General features: G+C 56.5%; 1 protein-coding gene across 1 annotated transcript in view; it reads left to right on the plus strand.

Moving 5' to 3' along the window:
- Window positions 1–2435: 2435 nt before the first annotated feature.
- SHANK3 (SH3 and multiple ankyrin repeat domains 3) overlaps window positions 2436–27373 on the plus strand; it is a 45429-nt gene continuing 20491 nt past the window's right edge. Inside the window, exons 1-18 of the mRNA XM_040637796.1 lie at window positions 2436–2729; window positions 3085–3288; window positions 4157–4228; window positions 6279–6387; window positions 6462–6613; window positions 6709–6876; window positions 7038–7154; window positions 7546–7623; window positions 8598–8664; window positions 14244–14517; window positions 16933–16972; window positions 17528–17678; window positions 18803–18916; window positions 24082–24157; window positions 24454–24536; window positions 25046–25170; window positions 25266–25398; window positions 26340–26420. Coding sequence (XP_040493730.1) covers window positions 2436–2729; window positions 3085–3288; window positions 4157–4228; window positions 6279–6387; window positions 6462–6613; window positions 6709–6876; window positions 7038–7154; window positions 7546–7623; window positions 8598–8664; window positions 14244–14517; window positions 16933–16972; window positions 17528–17678; window positions 18803–18916; window positions 24082–24157; window positions 24454–24536; window positions 25046–25170; window positions 25266–25398; window positions 26340–26420 — 2338 coding nt within the window. The remainder of the gene's footprint in view (window positions 2730–3084; window positions 3289–4156; window positions 4229–6278; window positions 6388–6461; window positions 6614–6708; window positions 6877–7037; window positions 7155–7545; window positions 7624–8597; window positions 8665–14243; window positions 14518–16932; window positions 16973–17527; window positions 17679–18802; window positions 18917–24081; window positions 24158–24453; window positions 24537–25045; window positions 25171–25265; window positions 25399–26339; window positions 26421–27373) is intronic.

Consider the following 27373-nt stretch of genomic DNA (forward strand, 5'->3'; position numbering starts at 1 on the left):
CTGGAGACCAAAAATCTGTTGGTTGCCGATCAGCAAAACATGAGATTTTCTCCCAAAAGATTTTATGGCTGCAGTGCGGGACTGAAGTGGGACTCATCCAGGGCAGTAGGTTGGTAGGGGGAGGCCTGGGAGGCCGAAGGGGCTCCCTTGAGGTCCAGGCTGGGTGGGCAGGTTGGCAGGGCTAGTGCAGAGGTCTGGGCTGCTGGGAATGGTGGTGAGGAAAGGTGCAGCCTCCTCTTGGCTTCCTTCCTTCGTCCACCACGAACCAAGGACTCTAGCAAGCATGTTCCCGACCTAGCAGCCAGCCACAGTGGGATGAAAGGCTGGGAGCTGGGAGTAAAGGCAGGTGGGGGTTGTGGGGGAGGGATGGGGAGGGTAAGGTGGGCAGGAATTGTGGGGCTGGTGACTTGGTGGGGGATGGGGGCAGGAAGATAGTGGAGACAGGAGAGGGGCTGGGAAGCACTAATTTCCTCTCTCCAGGGCTGGGCCACAGGAAATCCAACCCTCGTGCTTCCCAAGGTGCTTCCTGCAGATAAAGTGGCCTTCTGACAGGCCCCTTCCTGCTCCCCCCTTTCCCCAGCCCTCCCATCCTGCCCTAGTCCCCAGGGGACCCTCAGCAACCCCAGTCCAGCCAGGCCAGTGGCCTTGGGAAGAGTCTGGACAAGGGGGTGGGAGGTCTGGGCATCCTGGGGCCACACTTCCGGGCAGGGAGGGTCCGCCCAAGCTTGAGGAGAAAGCAGGACCAGACCCACAGACAGCGCTGGAGATTCGGCTCTGTGGGGTCAGTGGAGCCCTGGGAGGCAGAGATTTTTTCCTAAAGGGGTAGCGGATGGAAGAGGAGGCTCTCTCAGGGGTTAAGGCTGGTCCTTGGGAAGGGGGCCTTGCTCTGGGGTGATCAGAGACGGTTCTGGGGGCAGAGGGGTGGGTATTGCGGGGGGAGGGGCTTTGTGATGGGCAGGTGGTGGTCAAGGTGGCTGTGTGGGGAGGGATCTGTTCTTGGAGGGGGGTACCAAGTACTGTTCGTGTGGGGTTAGGGTGTTTCCAGGTTGTCATGGGGAGGAGTAGGGAGGTTTTCTGTGTGTAGGGGGTTCATTCAAGTTTATTCCTGGGAGCCTCGGGGGATCCAAGACTGTTCTTGGAGAAGACTGGGTGAGGCTGAGGGGGGGGCAGGGACTCTTTTCTGCCAGGGACCAGAGGGTGTGCCCATGCTTGGTTGTTTTATGAACATTATCAAGTACGTCCAGCGAGAGGGCGAGCAGCTCCGCTATGGGGGTCAGGGCCTTTCTTTGGGGGCACAGTCAAGGCATGGCCGGGAGTTCTGTGGGAGTCAGGAGCTATTTCTCGGGAGATCAGGGATATTCCGACATTTAGGGGCTGCTCTTTGCTCTCAGGGGTCTTGGGGGCACAGGTTTCGCAGCACTGGGGTAGTTCTGTAAGGTTTATTAGTGTTGGGGGGGTGGCATGCTCCAATGGGGCGGTGGTGCCTGAGCTAGTTTCTTTACTGCGCTCCCCTCTTCTCCGCCCACTCATCACCCCCTCCCGCGTTGCCACGACAACGTGTAAAACTAAAATTCACTTCCCCGTTGCAGGTGGAGACTAGTAGCGCCCCCTCCCCTAAGGCTGTCCTCATAGGTCGCGCCCCCATCCTGTCGTCGCTAAGGTGACGGAAAGGGGGCGACAGGCGTTGGTCTAGGCAGACCAGGGGGCCTGGAGGGTGGGGAGGAGGAGAGGCGGCCTTGGAGTCCAGACAGAACTCCCCAAACTCGGCTGGGGATGCGGGAAGCCGCGCTGAACACTATTCAGGGTGGTCGTAAGGGTTAAGTCGGAGGGTTAATTGGCTCTTGCTGTGGGAGAGCCCCTAGCCCCTCCCTGGCCCCGATGTCTCCTCCGTCTCACACCCAGGACTGGGGCAGGGTTGGTCACCGTCATCTCCCCCGGGCCTTGAGTGGTGTAGGGAGGTCGGTAGAATGGGGGAGAAGCTGCCACCCCCGGAAATTAATTCTCCCGTTTTTCTCTCCCCTTCCTGCCCTCTCTGGTCCCTGTGCCCAACGCGGACCCCACCCCAGCTTCAGGACCCCCGCCTCGCGGAATCTTCCTCGGTGGTCCGCGGATGCTCGCACGCAGCCGAAAGCCGGCGCGGCCCTCGCGGCTCAGCCACTCCCCCCACGCCAAGGCCTAGGACTCCCCACACCCCCCGCACAGCCCCCAGGGCCCCCGCCCTGTGGGGCGGCCCAGGCCCACCGCACGAACCCTCCCACCTCACCCCGGGACCTGTACAGTCCCCTTCGCCCCCGGTCCCCGGCTGGCCCTGAGCCCTCCCGGCCCCCGCCTCCGGCGCAGCCCCCTTGCCACCCCCGCTTCCCTCCCGGCTCAGGCCCCCTCCCCCCGCCGCCCCCGCCCCCGGGGAAGGCAGGCGCCGAGCTGAGCCGGGGCCGATGCAGCTGAGCCGCGCCGCCGCCGCCGCCGCCGCCGCCCCTGCGGAGCCCTCGGCGCAGCTGTCCCCCGCGCCGGCCCCGGCCCCGGCCCCCCCCGGCCCCCTCCCGCGCAGCGCGGCCGACGGGGCTCCGGCGGGGGGGAAGGGGGGGCCGGGGCGCCGCGCGGAGCCCCAGTGCGCTCCGCTCCCGGCCGCGAGCCGCCCGGGCTCCGGCCCGGGCGCCGGCGCGGGGATGGACGGCCCCGGGGCCAGCGCCGTGGTCGTGCGCGTCGGCATCCCGGACCTGCAGCAGACGGTAAGCCCCACCGCCCCGTCCCGGGAGCGCCCCCGCCCTCCTCGCCCAACCCCCTACCCCCCCCCCACCGGCGCGCTCTGAGGCTGGTGCCGGGACCCCAGGCCCGCGGCTACTCACCCCTCCCCCGCCGCCTCCGCGGAGACCCTCCCCACCACCCGGGCGGGGGCGGGGCCCGGGGAAGCACCGCCCTTGGGGCGGGTCCTCGCCTGCTGGACGCGGAGGCGCGGGGTCCGGGGCTTGGGCTCCGGAGCCCCGGACTCCTACGGGGGCTCCCGGGACTTGGTGCCCTGCGCCGGGCCGGGCGCGGCCGGTCCGCGCTCACCCGGTCCGCACTCATGAGCCCGCTCCGCCACAGAAGTGTCTGCGCCTGGACCCGGCCGCACCCGTGTGGGCCGCCAAGCAGCGCGTGCTCTGCGCCCTCAACCACAGCCTCCAGGACGCGCTCAACTACGGGCTCTTCCAGCCGCCCTCCCGGGGCCGCGCCGGCAAGTTCCTGGACGAGGAGCGGCTCTTGCAGGAGTACCCGCCCAACCTGGACACGCCCCTGCCCTACCTGGAGGTGAGTGGCGGGTGGGGGCGCGCGACCGGGGGCGGGAGGCGAGCGCCTGGGGCGCGACCACGGAGTTCCGGGACAAGAGCAGTGAAGGGCACGGCAGTGAGGGACACGGACCGGAGGAGTCAGCCGTGTGTGTGTGTGTGTGGGGTGTCTGTGTGTGCCCAGCGCAGTGAACGGTGTATACAGTGTGTGCGCGGGGCGCAGTGTGCGGTGTGTGTAGCGTGTGAGGTGTGAGCAGTACGTGCGGCGAGACTTGTGTGTGGCGTGCAGTGTTTGCAGTCAGCGTCTTGTGTGGTGGGAACAGAGTGGTTCTGCGGAGCGGGGTGCGAGTGCGCAGAGCAGTGTGTGGGGTAAGCCAGCGAGTTACCTGTGTGCACATCTGTTCCCTTCCCCCGCCGTGGAGTCTCTGAGGGCAGACCGATGTCTTTCTCATTTGTGCACCCATTCATAATGGCAAGGATGTTGAGTGCACTGTCAGGTGTGAGGACAGACTTACAGCTTGGGGTGGTGGTGGCAAGTGCAATGAGCATTAAAGTGAGCTTTATGGTGGTTGAGCTCAAAGTTGGCTTGGCCTCTTTGGTGGCACAGGGAAATGGGGTTAGTTCTACTCAGGGCATGTCTAGGAAGGTAAGCCTGGAATCAGGTCTTGGAAAAGGAGTGGCATTTTCCAGGGCATCCTGGGGTGGGAATGAGAGAGAAGGGGCTGTTGCAGGTGACGGGACAGCAGGCGTGCAGCCCATCCATGTCCATGGTAGTCCGTATGAGATTTGTGTGGCTGGCCGGGTGAGCAAGTAGGACTTGGTTTTGTGCACGCATTCGCTCACTCAGCCCAGGCGGGTGCCTTTTCTCTGCCTTTTCTTTACCTGAGCAGTTTCGATACAAGAGGCGAGTTTATGCCCAGAACCTCATTGATGACAAGCAGTTTGCAAAGCTTCACACTAAGGTAAGGAGGGGCCACAGAGAAGGGACTCCAGAGGTTACCTCCTGGCCCCCATGAGCAGTGTTCGCTTCACCCCAGCCTTGACTGGATTTTGTGATATCAACAATGTCCTTTAAAAATTCCCAAGAGCCCTCTCTCTGCTCCCAGCATCCTCCACCCTGGCTTGGGACTGACCACAGTCCCTCCAGCTTGGTTCAGGCTGTTTTCTCTTGTGTCAGGGCCCCGGAGTAGGCGTTGGGGCAGCTGGAGGGCTGGGTGCAGACTCCAGCACCATGGCTGTTGTGTGCGTGGTCTGGTGATGGGTTTCAGTCAGATCAGACTCTTGCTCACCCCTCTGGTGGGCCCCTGGCTGGGGGTGGTGGTGGAGTGTGATAGGGTATGGTGTCTTGGTGAGAGCCTGGATGGAACGGAAGTGAACAAGCACCTGATGTCCTCAGTTAGGGGAACTGGGAGGGGGTGGGGAGAACAAGGAGCCTAGCACTTAGTGGTCCGCCAGTGCTGGGCACTCATAATTAGGCATCTCAATTTTCTCCTGGGAAGGACTATCACTATCCCATTTTCCAGATGAAGATACTGAGTCCCAGAGAAGTGACGTGACTTGCTTACAGGTGTGCAGCCAGTGAAACGGGCTGAATCCAGATCTGTCTGTCGCTGGGGCCCTGTGCTTAGGGACACCTACTGAGCATCATTGCTAGGTGGGCCTGACCCCCAATGTTCTTTGGGGGCCACCTCACTGCCTTCTCTGAATGTAGGAGAGGTAATGTGGGTGTCACGGCCCCTACCCGCAGGCAGACCCCTCAGCTCCCACCTCAGGTTCCAGTGGCCAGGGGACGTTTGCTTACTGGACACTTCATTGACTGTCTCTGGAGCCTGTCTCGTTTTAGGAGAAGGATCTGAGCACTGTCACCTCTGGGTGCAGTGACCCCTCTGTGACCATGGAGCCTCCATGCCGGGCTTTTCTGCTGCCCCTGGGGCACATGGGGATAGAGGCCATGATTTTGGCTGGACAGAGACTGCCCTCGCTCTCCACTTGGCCCACTGTGACCCTGTCACTCTGGGTTCCTCCCCAAATGGTTACCTCTTCTCTAAAACTGTCCCGAGCAACCCACAGGACACTGGTGACTATTGACCTCTAGTGACTCCCACTGGGTTTTAGATTGAGTTTCAACTCCTTACCCCAGCCCAGCATGTTTCTGCCTGCCTGGACTCTAACCAGCCCTCACCATCACACCATCCCCTCTGGGTCTGGCTGACATCTCCCCCCTGTCATGAGCACCCTTCCTCCTGTTTGATTGTCTAGACTCACCTTAGGAGGACACCTCCTGTGAAGTGGTTCCCATGGTGCTCTCTCCTATTTCTGATGCAGTCTGAGTGTTTGTAGAAGACCCGGGGCCTCCAGCCAAGGCAGCTTGCCTTTTGCAGGCAGCATCTGTAGCATTAGCCTCAGTGAGGCTTTGCAGAGTGAATTAATGCATGACTAGGTCAATGAATGAAAGGCAAAGTCATGTCACAGGAGGGGCCACCCACAGGTGAGGAAGGGCCTCAGGGATAGGGGTCTGCCTTGGGTGATCTCATGAGGAAGAAGGAACAGACCACCTTGGGAGTGATGGGGATGTGGGCTGTGGTAGGGGTGGCTCCTGCCTGGGTGCCTTGGGCTCTTCCAGGCTGGGCAGCTTGGGGCAGCATGGCTGAGGAGAGGAGTCAGAGCAGTGGTGAGGCTGGGGTAGGAAATTTGCTTGGGGGCATGACCAGGGCAACCTGTACTTGATGAGGGGCTAGCTGGGCTGAGACTGACTGTTGCAGTGGGCCGGGGATGCAGGGAAGGACTTCAAGCAGCACCTGGGCCCAGTGAGCTGAGACGGCCATGTGAGAGTACAGGACTTAAGGTGATATGTTGGGTGACAAGGTCATGGTGTAGGGTGACAGGTGTGAGGAGGTGGGGCAGTACCTGCTCCTGTAGGGTGACCGGTGGCCTGAGGCTTACTGGTGGGAGGCGGGTGGCAGATGATTGTAACTGTGGTGCTGGGCTGACCAGGACGGCTGGGTATTCCAGGCAAACCTGAAGAAGTTCATGGATTACGTCCAGCTGCACAGCACGGACAAGGTGGCCCGCCTACTGGACAAGGGGCTGGACCCCAATTTCCACGATCCTGACACAGGAGGTGAGAAGCAGAGCAGGAAGGGCATGGCTTTGGAGTGGTTGGGACCTTAACCTTCATCTGTCTCTTGAACTCAGAGTGTCCTCTGAGCCTTGCGGCCCAGCTGGACAATGCCACGGACCTGCTGAAGGTGTTGAGGAACGGCGGTGCTCACCTGGACTTCCGCACTCGAGATGGGCTCACTGCTGTGCACTGTGCCACGCGCCAGCGGAATGCGGCAGCTTTGACGGTCAGTGTGGGCGGGGCCCTGGCCTGGAGGGGCGCATGGCCCAGCGCGGGGAGGAAGCTGGGTCCCGCATGAATGCTGAGGCTCCTTGCCTTCAGACCCTGCTGGACCTGGGCGCTTCACCTGACTACAAGGACAGCCGCGGCCTGACGCCCTTGTACCACAGTGCCCTGGGGGGCGGGGATGCCCTCTGCTGTGAGCTGCTTCTTCACGACCATGCTCAGCTGGGGACCACAGATGAGAACGGCTGGCAGGAGATCCACCAGGTGGGCAGGGAGTGTGAAGGGGCAGGGGGAGTGTCAGCCTCTGGGGGTAGGAGGGAGCTTCCTGGCTCTGTGAGGCAGTGGGGGCTTTCCCGACCCTATTGGTAGGATTGAGGGTCCTGCACTCTGTTCGGGGACCCAACAGCATCTCTCTCATCCCCCAGGCCTGCCGCTTTGGGCATGTGCAACACCTGGAACACCTGCTGTTCTACGGAGCTGACATGGGGGCTCAGAACGCCTCAGGGAATACAGCCCTGCACATCTGTGCCCTTTATAACCAGGTGTGACTATATGTGTACGCATGCATGGGTGCGTGCAGGTGCTCCTGTGCAGTGCTTGCTTACCTGTCTAGTCCTGTGTGTTACTTCCTGGGTGCGTGTTCTGTGGCCCGCTGTGAACTGTGGCCTTCCAGGCCTATGTGTGCACATCTGTTGCCTGAGCACACGTTACATGTGTGTTCCAAACAACCGGGTATGAATCGTGCACATCTGGGCTTTCTGGGCCAAGCGGGACCTGACCTGCTCATCCCTAGCCAGTGCATACGGGCACTGGACATGTCAGTGTGGGTGGGTGTGCCCTGGACCCCCTTATGTGCCCCAGTGTGTGCTGTTGCATCCTGACTGTGCCCCTCCAGCTGCCCACTTGTGACCCCCACTCCAACCCTCCCAACAGGAGAGCTGTGCTCGAGTCCTGCTTTTCCGTGGAGCTAACAAGGATGTCCGCAATTACAATAGCCAGACAGCCTTCCAGGTACAAGAGTGGTTTACGGGAGCGTGAGGCTGACCCCTGGGTGTCTGTCTCTGTGTGACTTGATCTCTCTGGACCGTGGTTCTTACCCTGTAAGGCAATAAGGGAGCTCTCACTCCAGGATTGGCCCAGGGTGAGATAGAGGAAGGGGGTGGGCAGTGCAGCGCCCAGCTCGTGGACTGGGGGGATTCACTGTGGACGGTTCCCTTGTCTTCCTTCCAGGGAAACAAGAGGGTCATAGTCCTCTGGGGTCAGGGGAGAACCAGTGTGGGCTTGACCTGCCAGAGACAGGTGGAGTATAGAGGCCAAATCAGGGGTGAGAGGATTACTTCCAGTCCCTGACTTAATTCAGGTGATGTTTCTGAGCCCCTTCTCCAGGGGACTTTGGTTCTTGGCACCAGGCGCATGAGTCTCTCTGTGGCCTGGAATTTGTGGGTGAGGGAATTAAGACCATGTTATGGGGACTTTTCGACCTCAGAGGGAGCTGGGATTCTGTTCTCAGTGGAAATGAGGGCCTTCAGAGGTCTCCTCAGAGATGTGAGGAAGACAGGTAGGTCCTCTGTGGCTGTCCAGTCAGGGGACAGACACAGCAATGGAAGAGCCTGGTGGGTTTGGGCGAGTCTGGAAGGGCCTGTTGGATGACTAGATGCAGAGACAAGGGAAGGGAAGAAGGAGGGTGACAGGTATGAGGCAATGGTGGACCATGGCTGAGACAGGAGCGATGGTCTGTGTGGAGGGGCTGTTAAGAGAATCAGTAGGGTGACCCATAGGCCTGGACTGTCCTGGTTTTAGCTCAAAGTCTCATGTCCCAGGAAACCTCTTAATCCCTTAGGGTGGTGGGTTAGACAGGGGCCAGGGTCTGAGCCTGGGGCCCCCAACCAAGGAAGACCCCACACAGGAGCCCAGGCAGGATGCACAGTGGCCAAGGGGGGCAGGTTTGGCACCCCTGAGTCCCCTCTCTCACCCTCCCTCCTCAGGTGGCCATCATCGCAGGGAACTTTGAGCTCGCAGAGGTCATCAAAACCCATAAAGACTCAGATGTTGGTGAGTTCTGCCCAACCCAGGTCCCTGTTGGATGTGGATTTGTGGGGGTTGTCATGTCCCCAACAGGTACAGGGGTCAGTGGGGTTGGTATAAGGGAGCCCCCCATACCCTGAGCCTCTTCCTTGCAGTTATACTTTGGTCAATGGTCCGTTAATGGCCCCTGAAGGTATGGGGAATCTGCCGAGGGAAGGGCCTGTGTGGAGTGGACAAAGGATCTGAGTAAGGGTTGAGAGCATGGTTAGGTTAGGGCTGTGGGTTGGAGCCATTGTTGAGTTTAGGGGTCGACTTAGGTTGAGAGTGGTGTTGAAGTGAGGGTCAAGGTTCATTTCCTGTTAGGTCACTGGGGACATGGGGCAGTGAATCTCAGCCATTGACCCTCGGTGTGTCACTCTTGCCTGGAGCAAGAGCTGGTTTAAGTAGCCCATAGTGTGCTTCAGTAGGACAAGATCATGTAAAGAAAACAAAATACAGTGGTCAGGATGCAAATGGAGAAGGGAAGAGCTATCTTCAGGGCACTGAGCTCTGAGCCAGTGTACCAGGGGAGCCCAGGATATGCCTGACTCATGGTCCTGAAGGGGAAACCAGGAGATGCCACCTGGTCTTGACTCTAGGGCAGGCAGGAGGATGGGCACAGCCACCACACTGGAGCCTCAAGGAGGTCCCCACCCACTCCCATGTCGGTGGTGGGTGCCGGGCTGCTCTGGGACCTGTCCTTGGGATCCTGCCTTCTCTCTCTTGTGTGAAGTGGGTAGGGCTATGGGAGAGGGTAGGTCTCCCCTCTTGGAAAGGCGACCCCTTCAGCTAGCTGGCCACAGAGGGGCTCCCTTCTTAGCGCCCTCTGTCCTGGGTGGGCCAGGTTTTTCTGCCCATGGTTCTCTCTGGAACACAGACTCCCAGGCTCCCCTGTCTGCCATGGTTGTAGTGTCCCTATTAAAAAACAAAACAAAACCCCCAAAAGGTTAAGTGACAGTGGACAGCAAAGGGCTAGGGCTGGTCTTGGTTCTCTTATGGTCAGGGCTAGGGTTGCATTTTGGACTGGGGTTGAGATTAAGGTCAAGTTCACATTTAAGGACTCTTCCTCTGTAGAGTCTACCCTGAACAGACCTCCTCCACTGAGGCTTGGTTATGAGTCTCTCATGTCCTGGGAAGGCCAGGGGACCATGATCATGGGTTGAGTCTCTAAGGTTGGGGTGGGGGCAGACTCCACAGCTGCAGCATAGCGAGTATCAGTAGGTACATGTTGAGTAAACAACTGAGCTAATGACGTGGCATAGAGTTTAGATCCAGGTTCTGATGGGCAGAGAACCATGATAAGGTTTGAGGTTTGAGTTAGGGACAAGAGACAGAGTGAGGGCTCCGTTAGGGTCTGGTTGGGGCTGGTGAGTGTTTTGGAGGTGGTTGTTAGCCTGGGAGAACCCTGGTTCGTAGACATGTGGGATCCTCTCATCTTGTGATTGTTTGACTGTGGGAAAGCTGCTTAGGACCTCTGTGCCTCAGTTTCTCTTAAGTAAAATATGGTTTTTTTTATGGTTATTTGAATACCTTTCCCTCCTCTGACCTTGTGTGGGATTTGATTCTATGTGTCTAGACTCCGGCCGGTGACATTGGTCCAGCTGATTGGAGGGAGGAGGGTGTCTGGTCGTGGCCAAGAGAGAGGAAGTCTCCAGCTGCCCCTCATTTTCTTGATAGTGGACAGAGATACTAGGGCTCCTAGGGTCACCATTATTACGACTCACTGTCTGGCTGACCCTGAGTATGCTCTCCAGGTTGGAGTTAGGCGTGTCGTTGCTGAGCTGAGGTACGGAGCAGGCATCCAGACCAGTTGGCCTCTGTGTGGCCATTGGCTTTGCTGGCTATGGACCCTAGTCTGCTCAGGTATCATGCATATACTCAGATGACATAGCCAGATGTCCCTGAGCTACAGGTAATACATTCATGAGCCTTGTTATTTTAGTTTACTCTCTCCGCAACCCGTCAAGGAGTGATTATTATTAGTTCATTTTTATAAAGGGGGTTTAGGGCAGAGGCGGTCTTTGGACCTGGGCAGAGGCTGTCTTTGGACCTGTCCTTGTCACCCCTACTCCCTCTGCACACCTTCACTCCAGGGACACTTCTTCAGTGACGGTCAGTTGCCATGTCTTACCCCAGCTCAGGGACCCGGGATGGGCCTGCACACAGAAGAGCTGGAGGGAGGCTCTGCCCATCCATCCTCCTTCCTCTTCCTCAGGAAGGGAAGCCCTTGTGGAGGGTCTGGTAGGCTGGGACCTGTTACTGTTCAAGGGACAGGACACCTTGAAACCCATTGGCAGCCCTCTCTAGATTGATAGGCCTGAAGCAGAGATCCTGGCCTGGGAATAGCTACTGATGTGTCTTCCCCTCTGTCTTCTTGGGCCAACTTAGGGTCCACATTCTCCCCCACTGTTTCTCACACACGTGCTTTCATGTTCTCACCAACTTGCTGTCCCACAGGGCCAGAGGGAAGTTCTCACACCGTACCTAGGGGTCTTGTTCAATGTCGATTCTGACTCAGTGGCTCTGGGTGGAGCGTGAGTGTCTTCATTTCCAAAGAGTTTCAGCTCTGAGGTGAGGCTGATGGTCCACGGCTCACACTTTGCTGACAGGAGTCTAGAATAGGGCTTGGCAAGTGAGGCCTCACAGGCCAAATTCAGCCCACAGTCTTTCTATTTTTTTTTAAATCAAGGCTTTAAAATGGAGGATTTATGTTTCATTTAGAGTTAAGTCCACATCACATAAAATTAATTATTTTAAGTCGAATAATTCAGTGGTATTTAATACATTCAGAGTATTATACAACCACATTTATTGAATTTCAAATATTTTCATCACCCCAAAAAGGAAACCCTGCATACATGAAGTAATTATTCCACACTCCCCTCCCTCTTAACCTCTCTTAACCCTAACATACATTCTGTCCCTATAGATTTACCTATTCGAGATGCTCCCATGACTAGAACACTACAATATGTGACATTTGGTGTTTGGCTTCTTTCACTCTGCTTGTTTTCAGGCTTCATCTATATTGTAGGATGCTTCATTCTTTTTTATGGCTGAATAATATTCCATGATCTGTATGTATAAAGTTTTGTTTATCCACACATTCTTCAACAGGACACTTGGGTTATTTCTACCTTTCAGCTTTTATGAATATTGCTGCTAAGAACATGTGTGAAATTTGTTTGGATACCTGTTTTCAGTTATTTTGGGCATAAACGTAGGAGGGGAATTGCTGGGCCATATGATAATTCTATATTTAACTTTTTGAGAAACTGCCAAATTGTTTTTCACCATTTTACATTCCTACCAGTAATGTAGGAGAATTTCAAAGTCTTCAAATCTTTGCTGACACTTGTAATCATCGGTTTATTATTATTATTATTATTATTATTATTATTATTATTACGGCCATTCTAGTCAGTGTGACATAGTATCTCATTGTGGTTTTGATTTGCATTTCCCTAGTGGCTAAGGATGTTGAGCATCCTTTCATGTGTTTATTGGCCATTTGTATATTTTCTTTGGAGAAATACTAAGTCCTTTGCTTACTTTTTAATTGCTCATAGAATGAGTTAGGAAGTGTTCTTTCCTCTTCTAGTTTTTGGAAGAATTTGAGAAGGATGGGTGTTAATTCTTCTCTAAGTATTTGGGAGAATTCACCAGTGAAGCTCTCTGGACTTGGCTTTGTTGGGAGATTTGTGATTACTGAGCCATCTCTTTGCTTGTTACAGGTCTGTTTAGATTTTCTATTTCTTCTTGAGTCAGTTTTGGTAATCTGTGTTTTTCTAGAAATTTGTTCATCTCATCTAACTTGGATCTAATTTGTTGGCATACAGTTGTTCATAGTATTCTCTTTTAATCCTTTTTAATTCTATAAGATTGGTAGCAACGCCACAATCTCACTTCTAATTTTAGTTATTTGTGTCTCTCTTCTCTTTTTTCTCTGAGTCAGTCTAGCTACAGGTTGTCAGTTTTGTGGATATTTTCAAACAAACAACTCTTGTTTTCATTCTCTTTATATTCTGTTCTCTATTTCATTTATCTTTGTCTATCCTAATTTCCTTCTTTCTGCTAGCTTTGGGTTTGGTTTGCTTCTCTTTTTCTAGTTCCTTAAGAGAAGGAACTTCTCTAGTTCCTAAGAGGTGCACTTAGCTTATTGATTTGAGACTTTTATCCTTTTCTGATATAGATGTTTTACAACTATGAATCTCCTTATTGGCACCACTTTTGCTGTCTCCCCTAAGTTTTGGCAGGTTTTTGTTTTTATTTTCTGAGTGTTTTCTAACTTCCTTGTGATTTGTTTTGTCACGTGGTGGTTGTTTAAGAGAGTGTTGTTTAATTGTCATGTATTTGTGAATTTTTCAGGTTTTTTTTTGTTTGTTTTTGTTCTTGAATTCTAGCTTCATCCCATTGTGATTGGAGAAGATATTTTGTGTGATTTCAGTCACTTAAAATTTATTGAGACTTGTTTTGTGGCCTCACATATGGCCTGTCCTAGAAAATGTTGCATGTGCGCTTGAGAATTATATATATTCTTCTCTTGTTTTCTGTAGTGTTCTGTACACATACCTGTTAGGTCTAATTGGTTCAAGTCTTCTATGTCCTTATTGATTGTCCCTCCAGATGTTCTATCCATTATTGAAAGTGGGGTGTTGAAGTCTTAAATATTATTATGGAACTGTCTATTTCTCCAAATGTGTTAATGTTTATTTCATATATTTTGATGCTCTGTTGTTTGGTGCATATATGTTAATAATTGTTAATATATTTGATGAATTGACACCTTTATCAATATACAATGTCCTCTGTCTCTTGTAATATTTTTTATCTTTAAGTCTGTTTTGTCTGATATAAATATAGCTACTTAGCCCTCCTGGTTACTATTTACATGAAATATCTTCCTTTATTCTTTTATTTTAAACCTACTCGTGTCTTTGGATCCAAAGGGATTCTTTTGTAAATAGCATATATTTGGATCATGTTTTTAAAATCACCACCTGCTTTTTAAATAAAGTTTTATTGGAACTCAGCCACACCCATTTGCTTATACGTTTTCTGTGGCTGTTTTGTGCTGTAGCAGCAGTGTTGAGTCCTCAGGACAGAGGCTATATGGCTTGCAGTCTGAAATCGTTACTGTCTGATTCTTTAAGAAGTTTGCCAAACCCTGGTCTAGAACGTCTTTTATGGTTTCCCTCATTGTAGTTAACTATAGATGGTCCAGTATAGCAGTAGCCTGGTGAGATTTGTCACACGGGGCCTGTTCTGCCTCTGCTGAAGCCTGTGAAATGGATAGTTCCAAGAGCAGATCTGAGCATGCCCAAGACCTCATTTAGCTGACAGGAGGAGCAGGCTTCACCCCTGAAGCTAGAGTTAGAGGCAGTTTGGGATGTGACCCCCAATGGTAGCTTCAGTCATAGGCTGGCCAACTGTCCTGGTTGTCCAGGACTGAGGCAGTTCCTGGGACATAGGATTTTAGTTTTAAAATCTGGAAAGCAAACCAGGGTAAGTTGGTCATCCTATCTGGCTGCCCAGAGTCTCATCTGTACCCCCCACTCCCACCCCAGTACCATTCAGGGAAACCCCCAGTTATGCAAAGCGGCGGCGGTTGGCTGGCCCCAGTGGCCTGGCCTCCCCTCGGCCCCTGCAGCGCTCAGCCAGTGACATCAACCTGAAGGGTGAGGTGCAACCGGCAGCTTCTCCTGGACCCTCGCTGCGAAGCCTCCCCCATCAGCTGCTGCTCCAGCGGCTGCAGGAGGAGAAAGACCGAGATCGGGATGGTGACCAAGAGAATGACATCGGTGGCCCCACAGCAGGCAGGGGCAGCCAGAGCAAGATCAGGTAGGAGGGGTCTGGGAGGCCCTGGCAGGGTCTGGGTGGGTGGGGTGTTGGGACCCAGCAGGAGGAGCCAGCATGGAGAGGCAGGGAGAGACCTAGTGGTGCCTGGCACCTCTACAGTGATGGGCTGAGGCTTGGGGTGGGGGACTGCCAGGCCCCCCATACAGGCCTTCCTGGATGGGAAAGGGAAGAAAGTGAGGCCTTGTTGGCTGGAGCAGGCTCCCCCATACTGATCTGGTTGGAGCTGGACCTGTCCTGAGGCGATCTCAGGGAGGATGTTGAAGGAGAGGGTTTGGCCAGCTCTGTGCTTTACAAAGGTTCTTGCAGTGCTAGAAGGAGGGTAAAGGCTGAGATGAGGCAGGGCTGGGTGGTGTGTGGTAAGGGTTAGGGAATGGAGCTTCATCTCCATGAGGGCTTGAAACCTATAGGTGACCCCTAGCCCTGTCTCCAAGGGGAAGTCTTTGTCTTTCCCCCACCTCTCCAGCCCTGTTGGACCACAAGACCCCGTACCATTAGCACTGGGACCCTGAGAACCGGGGACATGGGAGGGACTTGGCATCCCCAGAACTTAGAGGTGGAAGCCTGGGCTAAAGCACCACTGGCCTCAATGGGCTGGACAGTGGGGAGTAGGAAGGTGGGCACTGGCTCTGTAGATAGATAGTTGGGGTCCAGTGCAGACCTGGCGCCTGCTGACTGTGGCCTTGGACAGGTCAGCTAATCACTCTGTGCCTGGGTTTCTCATCAGTCAGGTAGGGGTAATTTCACACAGTTGTTTCCTTCGGAAGCCTTCCAGAACCTGGGCAGGTGAGGGGTCCCTACTGAGATCCCCTGGCCCACAGCACAGTCCAGCCACTGCTGCTTAAGGCACCTCTCCTCCTGGCACTTTGAGGGCAGGAGCTGTCTTCCTGCCAGAGCCAGTCATACAGAAGGTGCTCAGGAGACATTGTTGAATGAGTTACATAAACAGCATTTTGTTTTGAAGATGACAGCTGGGCCGAGCAGCATATGTGTATCGTTTCTCTTAACCTTGGCCATACATGAGGCTGTGCTCTATTAACACTGTTTTACAGATGAGGGTCCTGATGCTCAGATGGGGTAGGTGACTTGTCTAAAGTCACAGAGCTAGGAAGCAGCATAATTGGGCCCCAGGTAGACCTGGTTCCCAAATTTTCTAAGCCTGAGTGTTCAGCAGAGGGCTTGGGGTGCAGCAGGAGCTTATAAAGCAATTTCTTCCTTTGCCTTTGTCCCCACTTGTGCAGCTGTAATCTGTGATGTCTCCTCTCTCTCCGTGTCTCTGCCCAGACTCCAAGGCTGTCTGTCTTCCTCCAAATCACCTCAGTTCTCCCCTGAAGCTTTTGCATGTCCCATGGATTTCTTAAGGGTAGGACAGCCAGTGGCTAAAAGAATAAACTTTGGGATGTTTCAGTTTTGCAGAAACAAAAGCCTGTAGGTACCCTGTTTTCATTTACTTTTTGTATATTCATTTATTCTTTTGGCAAACATAGAACTAAGACCTGCTGTGTGTGGGACAGCAGGGTTATTACTATTTTTCTACAAACATTTAGTCAGTGCTTAGAGTGCCAGATGTGGTGGGAGATAATAGCAGGGAGTCCTAAAGGTCTCAGGACACTGACCCCTGGGGCCCAGGAGTAAGAGGCAGTTAGATGGGCAGTGATTCAGGTAAGGGAAGCTCCTTGTGAGTGGCCAGGAGGGTACTGAGGAAGTTTGGTGCACCATGGAGGGAGAAGACCTCAGGGGAGGAGAGTCCTTTTGGTTAAAGGAGAGAGGGTGGCATTTGAGCTGCGGGGGCAGGCGGGGCAAGGGGGTGTTTTGGGAGGAATGTGTGGAGGGAGGCCCAGTCTGCACCCCCCCAGCGCCCCCTGTTGGCAGAGCCTGGCATGAAGCCCCCTAGCTCCCCGCAATGTGTGGCAGAGTATCCCCAGCATCACAGAGCAGGGCAGAGAAAAATGGGGTCGTAGCTGAGAGACAGTAACTTAATAACTGGACAGATGAGTAGGGTTAGAATAGTTGAAGTGTTGTGGACGGCATCATGAATAGCCCAGAGGAGGAAAAGGAAGATGCCCAACCATGCGGCTGGAGTGTAGCTAGTTCTCACATCCGAGAGCCTGGCTGTTGCCTGAGAATGGGGACCTGGGCTGCCTAGGTACTAGGGAGCCAGTGCAGGCTTTACAGCAGCGCCAAGGTGAAGGACCTCTGAGCCTCAGGCTCGGTGCCCAGGTCGGGGAGCCGTCCGGGGAAGGTGGTCAGCACGGAGTGGGCATGGGCATCAGAGACAGGTGTCGAGGAGGAGAAGACACAGGTCTGGAGGAGGATTTGGGCGCCCAGCACATGGCAGTGGCCAGGTGGAGGAGAAGGCCAAGGCCTGAGCAGGGAGGTGGGGGCGGACCAATGGGGGAGCCCTCCTGGCCGCGGAGCCGCCCCCCCCAGTCCCTCCCCAGCTTCCACCTGGCTCTGCTGACCGCGTTCCCCGCCCTCCTCAGTCCGACCTCTCCTCCGCCCTCCGTGCGCGGCAGTGCCCCTCGCCCGGTGGCCTTTCCCGCGGTGGGGCCGCGGTGAGGTGGCCGCTGGAGGAGAGGAAGGAGGGCCGGCCGCCGCCGCCGCCCGCAGAGGGAGGAGCCCGGCCGCGGAGGAGGCGGGGCGCGAGGAGCGGCCGCGGCATGGAGCGAGCCCGGCGCGCCCGGGAGCGCAGCCCCGCGGCCCCGGAGCCCTGAGCGGGCGCGGGCTCGTGCGCTGGCGGGAGCGGGCCGGGCAGGCGGCGGCGGCCCATGGAGCGGCCCTGGCCGGCCGGCGGGCGGGCGGGCGGCGGCGGGCGGCGGGCGGCGGCGCTGCGGCGGGCGGCTGCGGTGAGGCCGGGGCGGCCGGGCCGCGCGCCATGGAGGGCCCCGGGCCGGCCGCGTGCCCGCTGCCCCTGGCATCGCGTCCGTCACCTACGTGTTCGTCTACAGCCCGGAAAGGGCTCGGCGTGTCCCCGGGCGTGTCTTCTGCCTCAAAGCTGGCCGCCCTGCCCGCGCCCGCGCCGCCGCCCCGGGGCCCGAAGCGGAAACTTTACAGCGCCGTCCCCGGCCGCAAGTTCATCGCCGTGAAGGCGCACAGCCCGCAGGGCGAGGGCGAGATCCCGCTGCACCGCGGCGAGGCCGTGAAGGGTGAGGGGGGCGCGGGGGGCGGGGTCGCGGGGCGCGCGGGGGGCACCACTCCCGGGTGTACGATTGGGGTCCTCCGTGATCGTGGAAGGGCTGATGCTATTTTCCGGGTCTCTGTCATTGGGGGTATCTCTGGAACTCTGAGCCGCTGTGGTCATTATGGGATGCATCTGCCACTGGGGATTCCTTGTGTCACCGTGAAGGGCTCTGTGTCAAGGAGGGGTGCCTGTCTTTACGGGGGTCCTGTCATGTGGGTCCCTCTCGATCCTCTGCCACTGTGGGTTCCCTGTTGTCACCATAGAGGTTCCTCTCATCATGGGGGTGTTTCTGTGTCATGATGGAGGTTGGTGTCATTGGGGTTCTGTGTATTTGAAGGACCCTATCCCATCAGGGACCTTCCTCCAATTATGGGATTCCTGTGTCACTTCTGGGACTTATTCATTGGAAATCCTCCTAATATGTGGGGACCCTGTCCCATTGTGGAGGATATCTGCGACAATTATGTGGGTGTCTGTGTATTATGAAGGTTTCTATCCCTGACGCTTTCTGTGTTTTGGGGGGATCCTTTGCCATGACAAGCTCCTCTCATTATAGGGGCCTCTGTCATTATTGGGGTCCTATCCTCATGGGTGCCCTACGTCCATGGGAGCCTGAGAAGGAGACAGCTGTGAGGTCAGCCTTCCTTTGGCCCATCATGTGGCCTGACCTCTTGGCCACAGCACAATGACCCTGAGCTTTCGGCAGCGACTCCTGGGGTGGACAACAGAACAAGGATGGGGTTGGTTCAAGAGGTGGGAGGAGAGGGGTCAACTGGGAGGGCAGGAGCAGGCTTGTGGCCCCTGCCTCTGCCTGTTGTCCCCCCTCGAGTGTGTCCATCTGTGTGTCTTTCTGTCCTCCACATGCCTATCCTGTGCTGTGTCCATCTGTTCATTTCTGTCTGCTGTGTGGATCCCAAAATCTTCCCAGGGAAAAAGCCAGGAGGATGAAGGAAGAAAAGGGGAGAGAAGGAGAGAAAGGCTGAAGGAGGGGGGTGGTGGGCAGCACTTGAGCCTGAGGTGGTGGTGGGTGGGGTGGGCTCCTGGGTATCCGGCTGCACCCTGACAGCTGTCTGGCTTCTGTCCCTCCAGTGCTCAGCATTGGGGAGGGCGGTTTCTGGGAGGGGACCGTGAAAGGCCGCACGGGCTGGTTCCCGGCCGACTGCGTGGAAGAGGTGCAGATGAGACAGTATGACACACGGCACGGTGAGTGACCCCACATCCCCCGAGCAGCTCCCGAGGGGCACTGCCCCTTCCTGCTCCCCTTTGGTTTTGCCTGGAGCTGAATCCGTGGATATTCACAGAGAAGAGACTAGAGTAAACTCAAACACACGTTCAAAGTGGACAGAAACTTGTGGACGTGATGGACACAGCGTGCACACACCCTGGACGTACTTGTGAGCACGTGGGGGCGTTTCACAGCCTTAGAGACACATGGGACCTGCTCCTAGGACACACAGTATGATCGTGTGACCCCACATCTCTCTGTGATCCCACATGTGACTCCCAGTGACCATAACCCACACCCCCCAACACACACATAGTCCCCACAGAAATCCTGGGTGTTTGGAGTGCGAGATTCCTTTGTGGCTGGCAGACAAGTAAAGAGGTCAGGGTGAGAAAAGAGGCGTCTTTCCAAAGTGGACAGATTGTCCAAGTGGGCAGTGCAGGGAGGCCTGGACTAGCCAAGAGGAAATGAGGCCAGTTGGGCCCAGAGGGGCTGTCGTGAGTGCCTTGGGGCCAGGATGGTCTGAGGGCAGCAGGTGGGGGATGGCTGCATCCTTAGCCTGGAGGGAGGATGTGAAGGCAAAGGTTACAGTTTCTAAGCCTGGGGGCAGCTTTAGTCAGACCTTGCTGACTGCCTGGGCCTCCAGAAAGGATCCCTCTGGGTATTGGGATCTGAGGTGGTCCTGCCAGTAGAAAGCAGTGGCTGCTCCTTTTGTGGCTCTCAGGCCAGGGCTGGCTGTGTGTCTGGGGTATACCCTTGCAGTGAGGACTCAGGGGTCCTAGGAGGCCCCCAGACCTATGAGTGTTATTTCTGCCTTGGAGAACTGGTGTCACAAGGGAGCCCCCTCCTGAGTGGTGACCAGTGGTAGTTGCCAGCGGTGCGTCTAGACCAAGGGTGCACGCGTCCCTCTCTCTGCTCACGGAGGGCTTGGGCCCAGTGTTGCTGTGCTCCACTGCCCTGGGTTGAGGGGTTCCCAAGGGGAGCCAACCCCTGTGTGGCCTGGACCTCTGCCCTATGTGGAACGTGACCGGGGCCCACGGAGGCAGGAGTGCGGCTGCTGACCTGCTCCTGAGCAGCTGTGTTTACTCCTTTACTCAAGCATTCCCTGTCTTGCCCTGGCGGCTCTCCTGGTGGCTGGGAGCACGGAAGGGACGCCAACCCCGTTTTCTGCCTCTGGAGGGTAGGTGGGGCAGTGTGTCCAGGTGGGGAATGATTTCAGAGGTTTGGATCCTGGTACCAACTTCACGGAGGAGGGTGGGGAAGAAGGGGCCTCTGGACTTGTTGAGTAGGGACCGGGTCCTGTGCTGATCCATGGGAGGGCAGTGAAGTCTCCGGTTTGAGAATTGTGTGGATCCAGAAGCTGAGTTTGAAGCCGGGAAGGGAGCTGGGATTTGAGAACAGCAAATCTCGATTATGCGTTTGATGTGTGCTGGGCCCTGTGTTAGGAGCGAGATCACAGAGGCGGCTCTCTGCCCAGAGAGGAGCAGGTGTGCACAATAGTTACAGCAGGGGTGTTGGTGTGTTCTTGTAACGGGTGGGAGCACAGGGGAGCCCCCTGGGTTGGCCGGAAGGAGTCGGAGAGCAGCCTTGTAGGACAGCTGGGAGTCGGCTAGGTGGTCAGCTGATGGGATGGGGCAGAGCCTGTTTGCTGGCACATGGCCTGCTGTTCTAGATCCACACGTGCTGGCATCTAGCATGCCCCTAGCTGCGTCAGGATGTCTGGCATAGTTTTCAGCACTTTTACATAGGAGCATTCTCTGACTCGTCCCAGCGGGTCTAGGAGGTGCGGGCAGTTGTTAGTTCATCTCTAGGAGGGCAGTCTCATGTGTGACGTGGGCAGTGGGCTGCAGGGTCTGTGCTGTAACCACCACACTTCAGGTGCTCTGTGTGTGTGCATGGAGAAGTGGCAGGGCTGGGGTGGGGAGCGTGATGCCGGTCAGATGGCCGTGGGACCTGGTGGTGGAGCTTTGCAGCTATGGCAGTGCTGCAGGAGACTGGGGGATGCTGTCTTGATTGTGCATGTCATTTAGGGTTGGGGCAAAGGCCCAGGCAGGAAAGAGTGAGGAGGTGGAGAGGGCTGGGGTGGGCTGAAGTTCTGGAGATGGGAGAGTGCAGGAGTAACCCGGAGAAGGAGCTATAGGCCTTGGGGCAATTGCAGGGCTGCTAGACCAGGGTGGCTGTGGGGTTTGTCACCTGGAAGAGCGTCAGAAGGTATCTGGGTAGATGGAATGCTTTCATGGATGGGCAGATGGAGAGAGGCCTGCGGGGGCTGCCTGCTGGCAAGGGCTAGGAGTCATTTCTGTCCTCAGCTAAAGACCCAGCCACTAGCTGCTCTGGTTATATAGTCTCTGATCTGGGACCCAGGGGCTGAGTTCTGCCAGGGGCCAGAGGGCAGCCCAGGAGTGGGAACCCGCTTCTAACAGGCCCAGATCCAAAGAAAGATCTGTTTCTGAGACTGGAGTGGGGACAGAGAAGGACTTAGGGACCGAAAAGGGGACACTGTGTCAGCATGTATGGGCCAGGCTGATGCCCAGGGTCATCAGAGAGCGTACCTCCCAGGCACCTGTCCGGAGCAGAAGGGGTAAGAGGGGCAGTTGCAGGCAGAGTGCTGAGAAGTGAGGGGAAGTCCTGTGCGCATAGAAGGATCTGTAGGACACCTGGAAAGCTCTGGCCAGCTCCTCCCCTTTCCCCTTCCTCTTCCTCCTTGCCTCCTCCCCCTCCTTCCCTCTTTCCCTGTCTTTCCAGTACTGGGGGGTCATGCTGTGTGTTTTCACTTCAGCTGGCTTCTATGTGTCTGATTAATAAAACTGGAAAATGAATTTGTGTTATGTAATAAATATAATTTGACTAAATCTAAAAACTGCAGGCTAATGAACTGTGAGTTTGAGGGGGTCATTCGCAGGCAGGTGCTATGAACATTTAGGAGTTGGGTCAGTATGGAGAAGGGTGTGACAGAGGCAAGAAGGGGTCTGATGCCCCCCGCCCCCCCCGCCAGCACTGACGAGGCCTGGCCTGCTCTGGCCTTGGGAACGGCAGGATGGTGGGTGCAGGTGCACGACAGGCAATGTGTGGGAAGAGAAGAGAAGGGAGCAGAGGAGCTACTGGGAGGTTCGGGTGATAATTACAGGCCATCACCACCTAGAGGACCCTCCAAGGAGAATTCTCCTGTTCTACAAGGGGAGGCTTAAAGGGGTCTGTTGACTTACTGAGAGTCATATTAGTGGCAGGACCCTAAAAAGCAGGACCAGTACTTTTCCTAACACCTGTGTCTTCTGATACTAATAGGAATTCTTTCTTTCCATCCAGCCACTGCTCCGTCTACGTTTGTACCCATCTATCCCTTGACTTACTCACCTTTCTTGCCATTCATCTACTCTTCTGTCAACCCCCCAGCCCTCCCCTCTTTCCATCTACCCACCTAGCCAACCATCTAACCCTCTATTGATCAATACATTCATCAATCTACCAATCCAGCTGTCCCCTCTCTGTCAACCCCCCCAGCCCACCTATCCATCCATTTACCCATCTACTATCGTTTGATCCATCCTTACCCTCCCAGCCCGTTCTCTTTCCCTCCATCCACTTCTATATCTATTTACTTTTGATCTGATCTGTTCTTCTACCTATATCTCGTTCCATCCGTCTATCCGTCCACCCATCTACTCAGCCAGTTGTCCACCCATCTGTCCTTCCAGTTAGCATTTAGAGGGTCTGTTATGTGCCAGGCACTGTACTAGGTGCTGGGATCATAGAAGTACATGAGACGTGGTCCTTACCCAGGAGGACCTCACAATCAATCCTAGGTTCCCTCTCTGATCTCATTTCCTCTCTCTCACTCTCTCAGCTCCAGCTGCATAGGCTGCTTGCTGTCCCTTGACATCCCAAGCCAATCCTGCTATGTGGGCTTTGCCCTGTGTGTGCCTGCTGCCAGGAAGCCTTGCACCCACAGAGTCCTCGGACTGCTCCCTAACGTTGCGTGCCTCTCCTCCACTGTCCCTTCCTGACGAGCCTTCCTGTGACCACTGTAGAACTGCAGACCTTCTCTGCACCCCTGTCCTGCTTGCTTCTCCCCTAACATTTGCCAGCATTTGACACGTCACGCACATACCTGTTTCCTGTCTTTCTGTCCTCTCTCTTCAAATAGGTGGTCAACTCCACAGGCTAGAGGCTTTGTTCTGTTCTTCACTGTATTCTCAGGGCCTAAGACAAACAGCGCTTGGTACACAGTAGGCGCCCTCTAAATACTTGTTGAATGAATGAGTTAATTTTGAGAAGTGCTAGAATGATAGGGAACGAGAGAGGAGCTGTGGATGTAATGTGAGGTGTGGTGGAGCTGTCTTGGGGCCCTTCCAAGGTGCTGGAAAGCTGGAAGCCAGGAGGGTCAGGAGATTCTTACCTACAGGTTGCTGGGGAAGAAAGCCCAGAGCGGGGGGTGAGGGTTGTGGCTGCAGGTGTGGACTGGAACCTGCAGGCTTACAGGACGTCAGTGAGGCCGTGGGTGGGGCAGTAGGGGCACAGCTGGCCAGCCCTGCGACAGCTGCGAGGGACTTTGAGATCAAGAGTACAAATGGGGGCAAGGCTCTTGTGGGATGCAGTGACGTCAGGGAAGGGGACCCAGCCCCACACCCGGACCTCCTGCCCACTCAGAGGCAGGCTCCGGAGGAAGGGACCCTGGGACGTTGAGAGTGCGTGGGCTCCTTGGAAGAGTTTCAGTGAGGGCCCGGTGACACTTCATGCCAGTGTATATGGTCTACAGCCTGACATGCCTGTATCAACACAGCACTTACATGTGACTCCAGGTGACACACGAATGCCCACACACGTACACGCCTGCTTTGCTCTTAGCTTCGGGGCTTGCTGACTCTTAAGATGGCCCTGGTCTTGCCCCGTCTGCTGTGTGCAGCCACTCAGGAGAGATGAGCTGAAGCTCCTCCCCATTATGGACCCCGACCCCCAGAGGCCAGGATTTCCAGCATGGTCCCCTCAGCCTGCTTACCTATGGACCTTTGGGCCCCCACTTCCATGTGGGCACAGCCAGGCCAGGGCTATGTGTGTGGGCAGAGGCTGGTAAGCAGCATGGCTGAGGGGCAGTTCAGGCCAGTTGGAGGATGTGGCCCTCCATCAGCTCCTAAACTCCCCTCAGAAACCCGGGAGGACCGGACGAAGCGCCTTTTCCGCCACTACACAGTGGGCTCCTATGACAGCCTCACTTCACACAGGTACAGGTGGGGGCGGGTGGGCAGGTGGGCAAGGGTAGGCGTGCATGCGGATGGGACGTCGGATATGGAGGGAGGACAGAGCTGGTCGAGGAGGCCTGGGGACGAAGAGGTCAGAGGAGGGGAGGTGCTACCCAGCCCACCGCTGTCTTCTGCCTTCCCGCGTCAGTCCAAGGGCAACTTTCTGGGGTGGGCTGTGACTGTGGGATCCTGTTTGGGGCACACATGGGGTCAGCCTGGCCAGCTGTGCTCTCTCTCTGACGGGGCTCTCCTCATCCCTCCCTGCTTTCCTCCACCAGTGATTATGTCATTGACGACAAGGTGGCTGTCCTGCAGAAACGGGACCACGAGGGCTTCGGTTTTGTGCTCCGTGGAGCCAAAGGTAATGAAGAGTAGGCGCCCCGTGAGTGTGTGGGGGGCTGGGGTGTCAGGCTGGCAGGGGCTGCGCCCCGCTTGGGGTGTTTCTTGTCTCTGCCCCTCCTCGCTGCTCCCCTTCCTACCTCACCCCTGCCCAGTCCCTTGGCCCTGCCTCCCCCACTCCCTCTCTCCCTGCTAGTTTGGCCCCTGCCTTGCCCCTGACCCTCTCTTTTTCTGGCCCCACTCTGCCTTGCCCCTCTGCTCCGGCTAGATCCTGGTTTGGAACGTCTCAGTACAAGGCAGTAGTGTCTTGGCCCTGTTGCTTTCCAAGATCCCTGCTGGAGCGCGTCTCATGGAATGGGAGTCCCCCCCGGGCGGGCCTGAGGGCGGGTTTCTACCGGCGGCGGCCCCAGGACACCCTGCCTCGACTGTCCCTGGTTCAGCATGGTGAACACTTGGGGGAGGTGGCGGTGCGGCACTGTTTGCACCTGGACCACGCTGGTGGAGCCCCTTCCTAACTGCGCTCCCCTGCAGCAGAGACCCCCATCGAGGAGTTCACGCCCACGCCCGCCTTCCCCGCGCTCCAGTACCTTGAGTCGGTGGACGTGGAGGGTGTGGCCTGGAGGGCGGGGCTGCGCACCGGAGACTTCCTCATCGAGGTGAGGCCGGTACCTGTGCAGCCAGGTGGGGTGCTGCCCTCTGAGTCCTGAGGAGGACACACTTGGAACGCCCCCCGCCCGCCTCTCTGTCCCAGGTGAACGGGGTGAACGTGGTGAAGGTCGGGCACAAGCAGGTGGTGGCTCTGATCCGCCAGGGCGGGAACCGGCTCGTCATGAAGGTTGTATCTGTGACGAGGAAGCCGGAAGAAGATGGGGCTCGGCGCAGAGGTGAGGGGCCAGGCTTCAGACCTCCGTCCTCAGACGTCCCCCTCTGACTCCTGACCTTAGACCTTTGACCCCAGGCCCCCACCCCGCTCCCCACCCCCTGACCCCAGACTGTTGACGTCAGGTGCCTAAACCAGGTGAAATGGCCACATTCATGGCCTGGGTACCTTCCCGATGTTAGACTGCCAACCCTGGCCCCCAGCCTCTGACCCCTGACCCCAGGTTGCCCCTCCTCAGATCCCCACCCCCTCCTTCCCGGCGTCCCCCCAGCCCCTGGCGTGGAAGAGCCCTCCTTCCCGACACTGTCAGCAGCTGCCTGGAGGCCGGGGTTGCCATAGCAACTGTGAGGTTGACGCTGCCGCCGCTTATTGTCGGAGGGAAGGGGGAGGCGGCACCTGAGGGAAGAGGAAAAGCGTCTTCTCCCCGCGACGTCGCGGCACAGCCCGGGCCCAGGAGGCTTTGCCAGCTTGGGCCGGCCCAGCCCAGGTCCTGGCTCGGCCAGACACACCCCGGTCCCCTGAGGGGCAGTGGCCTCCAGGGCCTGGGGGGAGCCCTGGAGCAGCGGGAGCTCCGCCTGCCGGGAGACCCCTCCCAGCCCCCACCTCATGGCTCTGGTGCCCCCTGGCTCAGCCCTCGGAGCCTACTGGGTGGGCACTCAGGCAGGAGCTGGCCAGCACTGTGACCCCCACTGGGGCCCTTGACCACCTACCTCCTGAGGCCCCAACAACCCTGGCCCCACCGGGCCCTCAGCACCCCCTGAGCCCCCAGCGCCATGAAGAAGTTTGCATCTAGCCGCAGCCTGAACAAGATCCTGGCGCAGTGCGACTCATCCTCACGGGAGTACGAGGAGATCCAGGCGGTGGAGCGCAAGTGGCACCTGCACCTGGCCACGCCGCGCTGCCTGCTGCTAGACAGGAGGTCCAAGGCCTCCCTCTTCTTTGCAGCCCCGCCGCCCCCCAAGAGGGCCCCCAGCACCACGCTGACCCTGCGCTCCAAGTCCATGACGGCTGAACTTGAGGAACTTGGTGAGCAGCAGGGGTGGACGGTGGGCACACAGCCCAGGTGGGAAGCCAGGCAGTGTGAGCTGGGACCAAAGCCAGGCAGAGATAGAAGGGAGGAAGGACAGCCAGACAAACGTATGGAGGTCTGGTAAGAGGGTCAAAGGTAAACGGGTGGGTGCCGAAGTGGCGAGGAGGGGGATGACACGTGGATGGCCTGAGGGCTAGAGATGGACAGTGAACCAACCAGGACTGATGGTCAGGGAGCAGGACCTGGCCTTCCAGTGTGTTTGCATGCATGTGTGCCTGCTGCCTCTGGCTCTGCACGCCTCCAGTTTGACTTCGCTCCTTCATTTCACCCAAATGAGGAATGAGCAGGAGTCAGGGGGCCTGGGCTCTGCCTGGCTCTGCTGGCACTAGTTGTGTTATCTTTGTGCTTAGTTTTGCCTCCTTAGCACCTGTTCACTCATCAGTTAAGCAGGGGTTACAGTGAGCTGCTGACCTGACAGGGCTGTGTGAACATCGCTAGTATGATGATGGGATAGGCCCTCGTGAGCTACAAGAGGCAAATAAGAGTGTGTCAGGGCTTTGGTGGGGCATGTTGTGGGCATGATCCCAGGATGGCCCCTAATAGCCTCATTGTGGGCATGCCTTGATATATGTGACCATTAATAGCCTCATCACGGGCATGTCCAGATATACACGACCATGTCCTGACATATGTGGCAGTTAACAATGGGCACGTCCTGATATACATGACAGCTAACATGCTCTATCTTCCTGTAATTCAAACCCAGTTCTAGTCCCAGACTTTACTATGGCTCTAGCCATGAAAGGAATGCTCACTCTGGTCCTAGGCTGAGTTCTGACCTAGTCCTGGCCACAGGAAAGGCCCTGATCCTGGTTCTAGACTGGCCCTCAACCCTGGCTTCAGGCTTTGTTCTTCCCCAGCCATAGAAAGAACACTTATTTGTCCCCCC

Source organism: Ursus maritimus, unplaced genomic scaffold (genome assembly GCF_017311325.1).
Source record: "Ursus maritimus isolate PB19 unplaced genomic scaffold, ASM1731132v1 scaffold_21, whole genome shotgun sequence".
Taxonomy (NCBI): domain Eukaryota; kingdom Metazoa; phylum Chordata; class Mammalia; order Carnivora; family Ursidae; genus Ursus; species Ursus maritimus.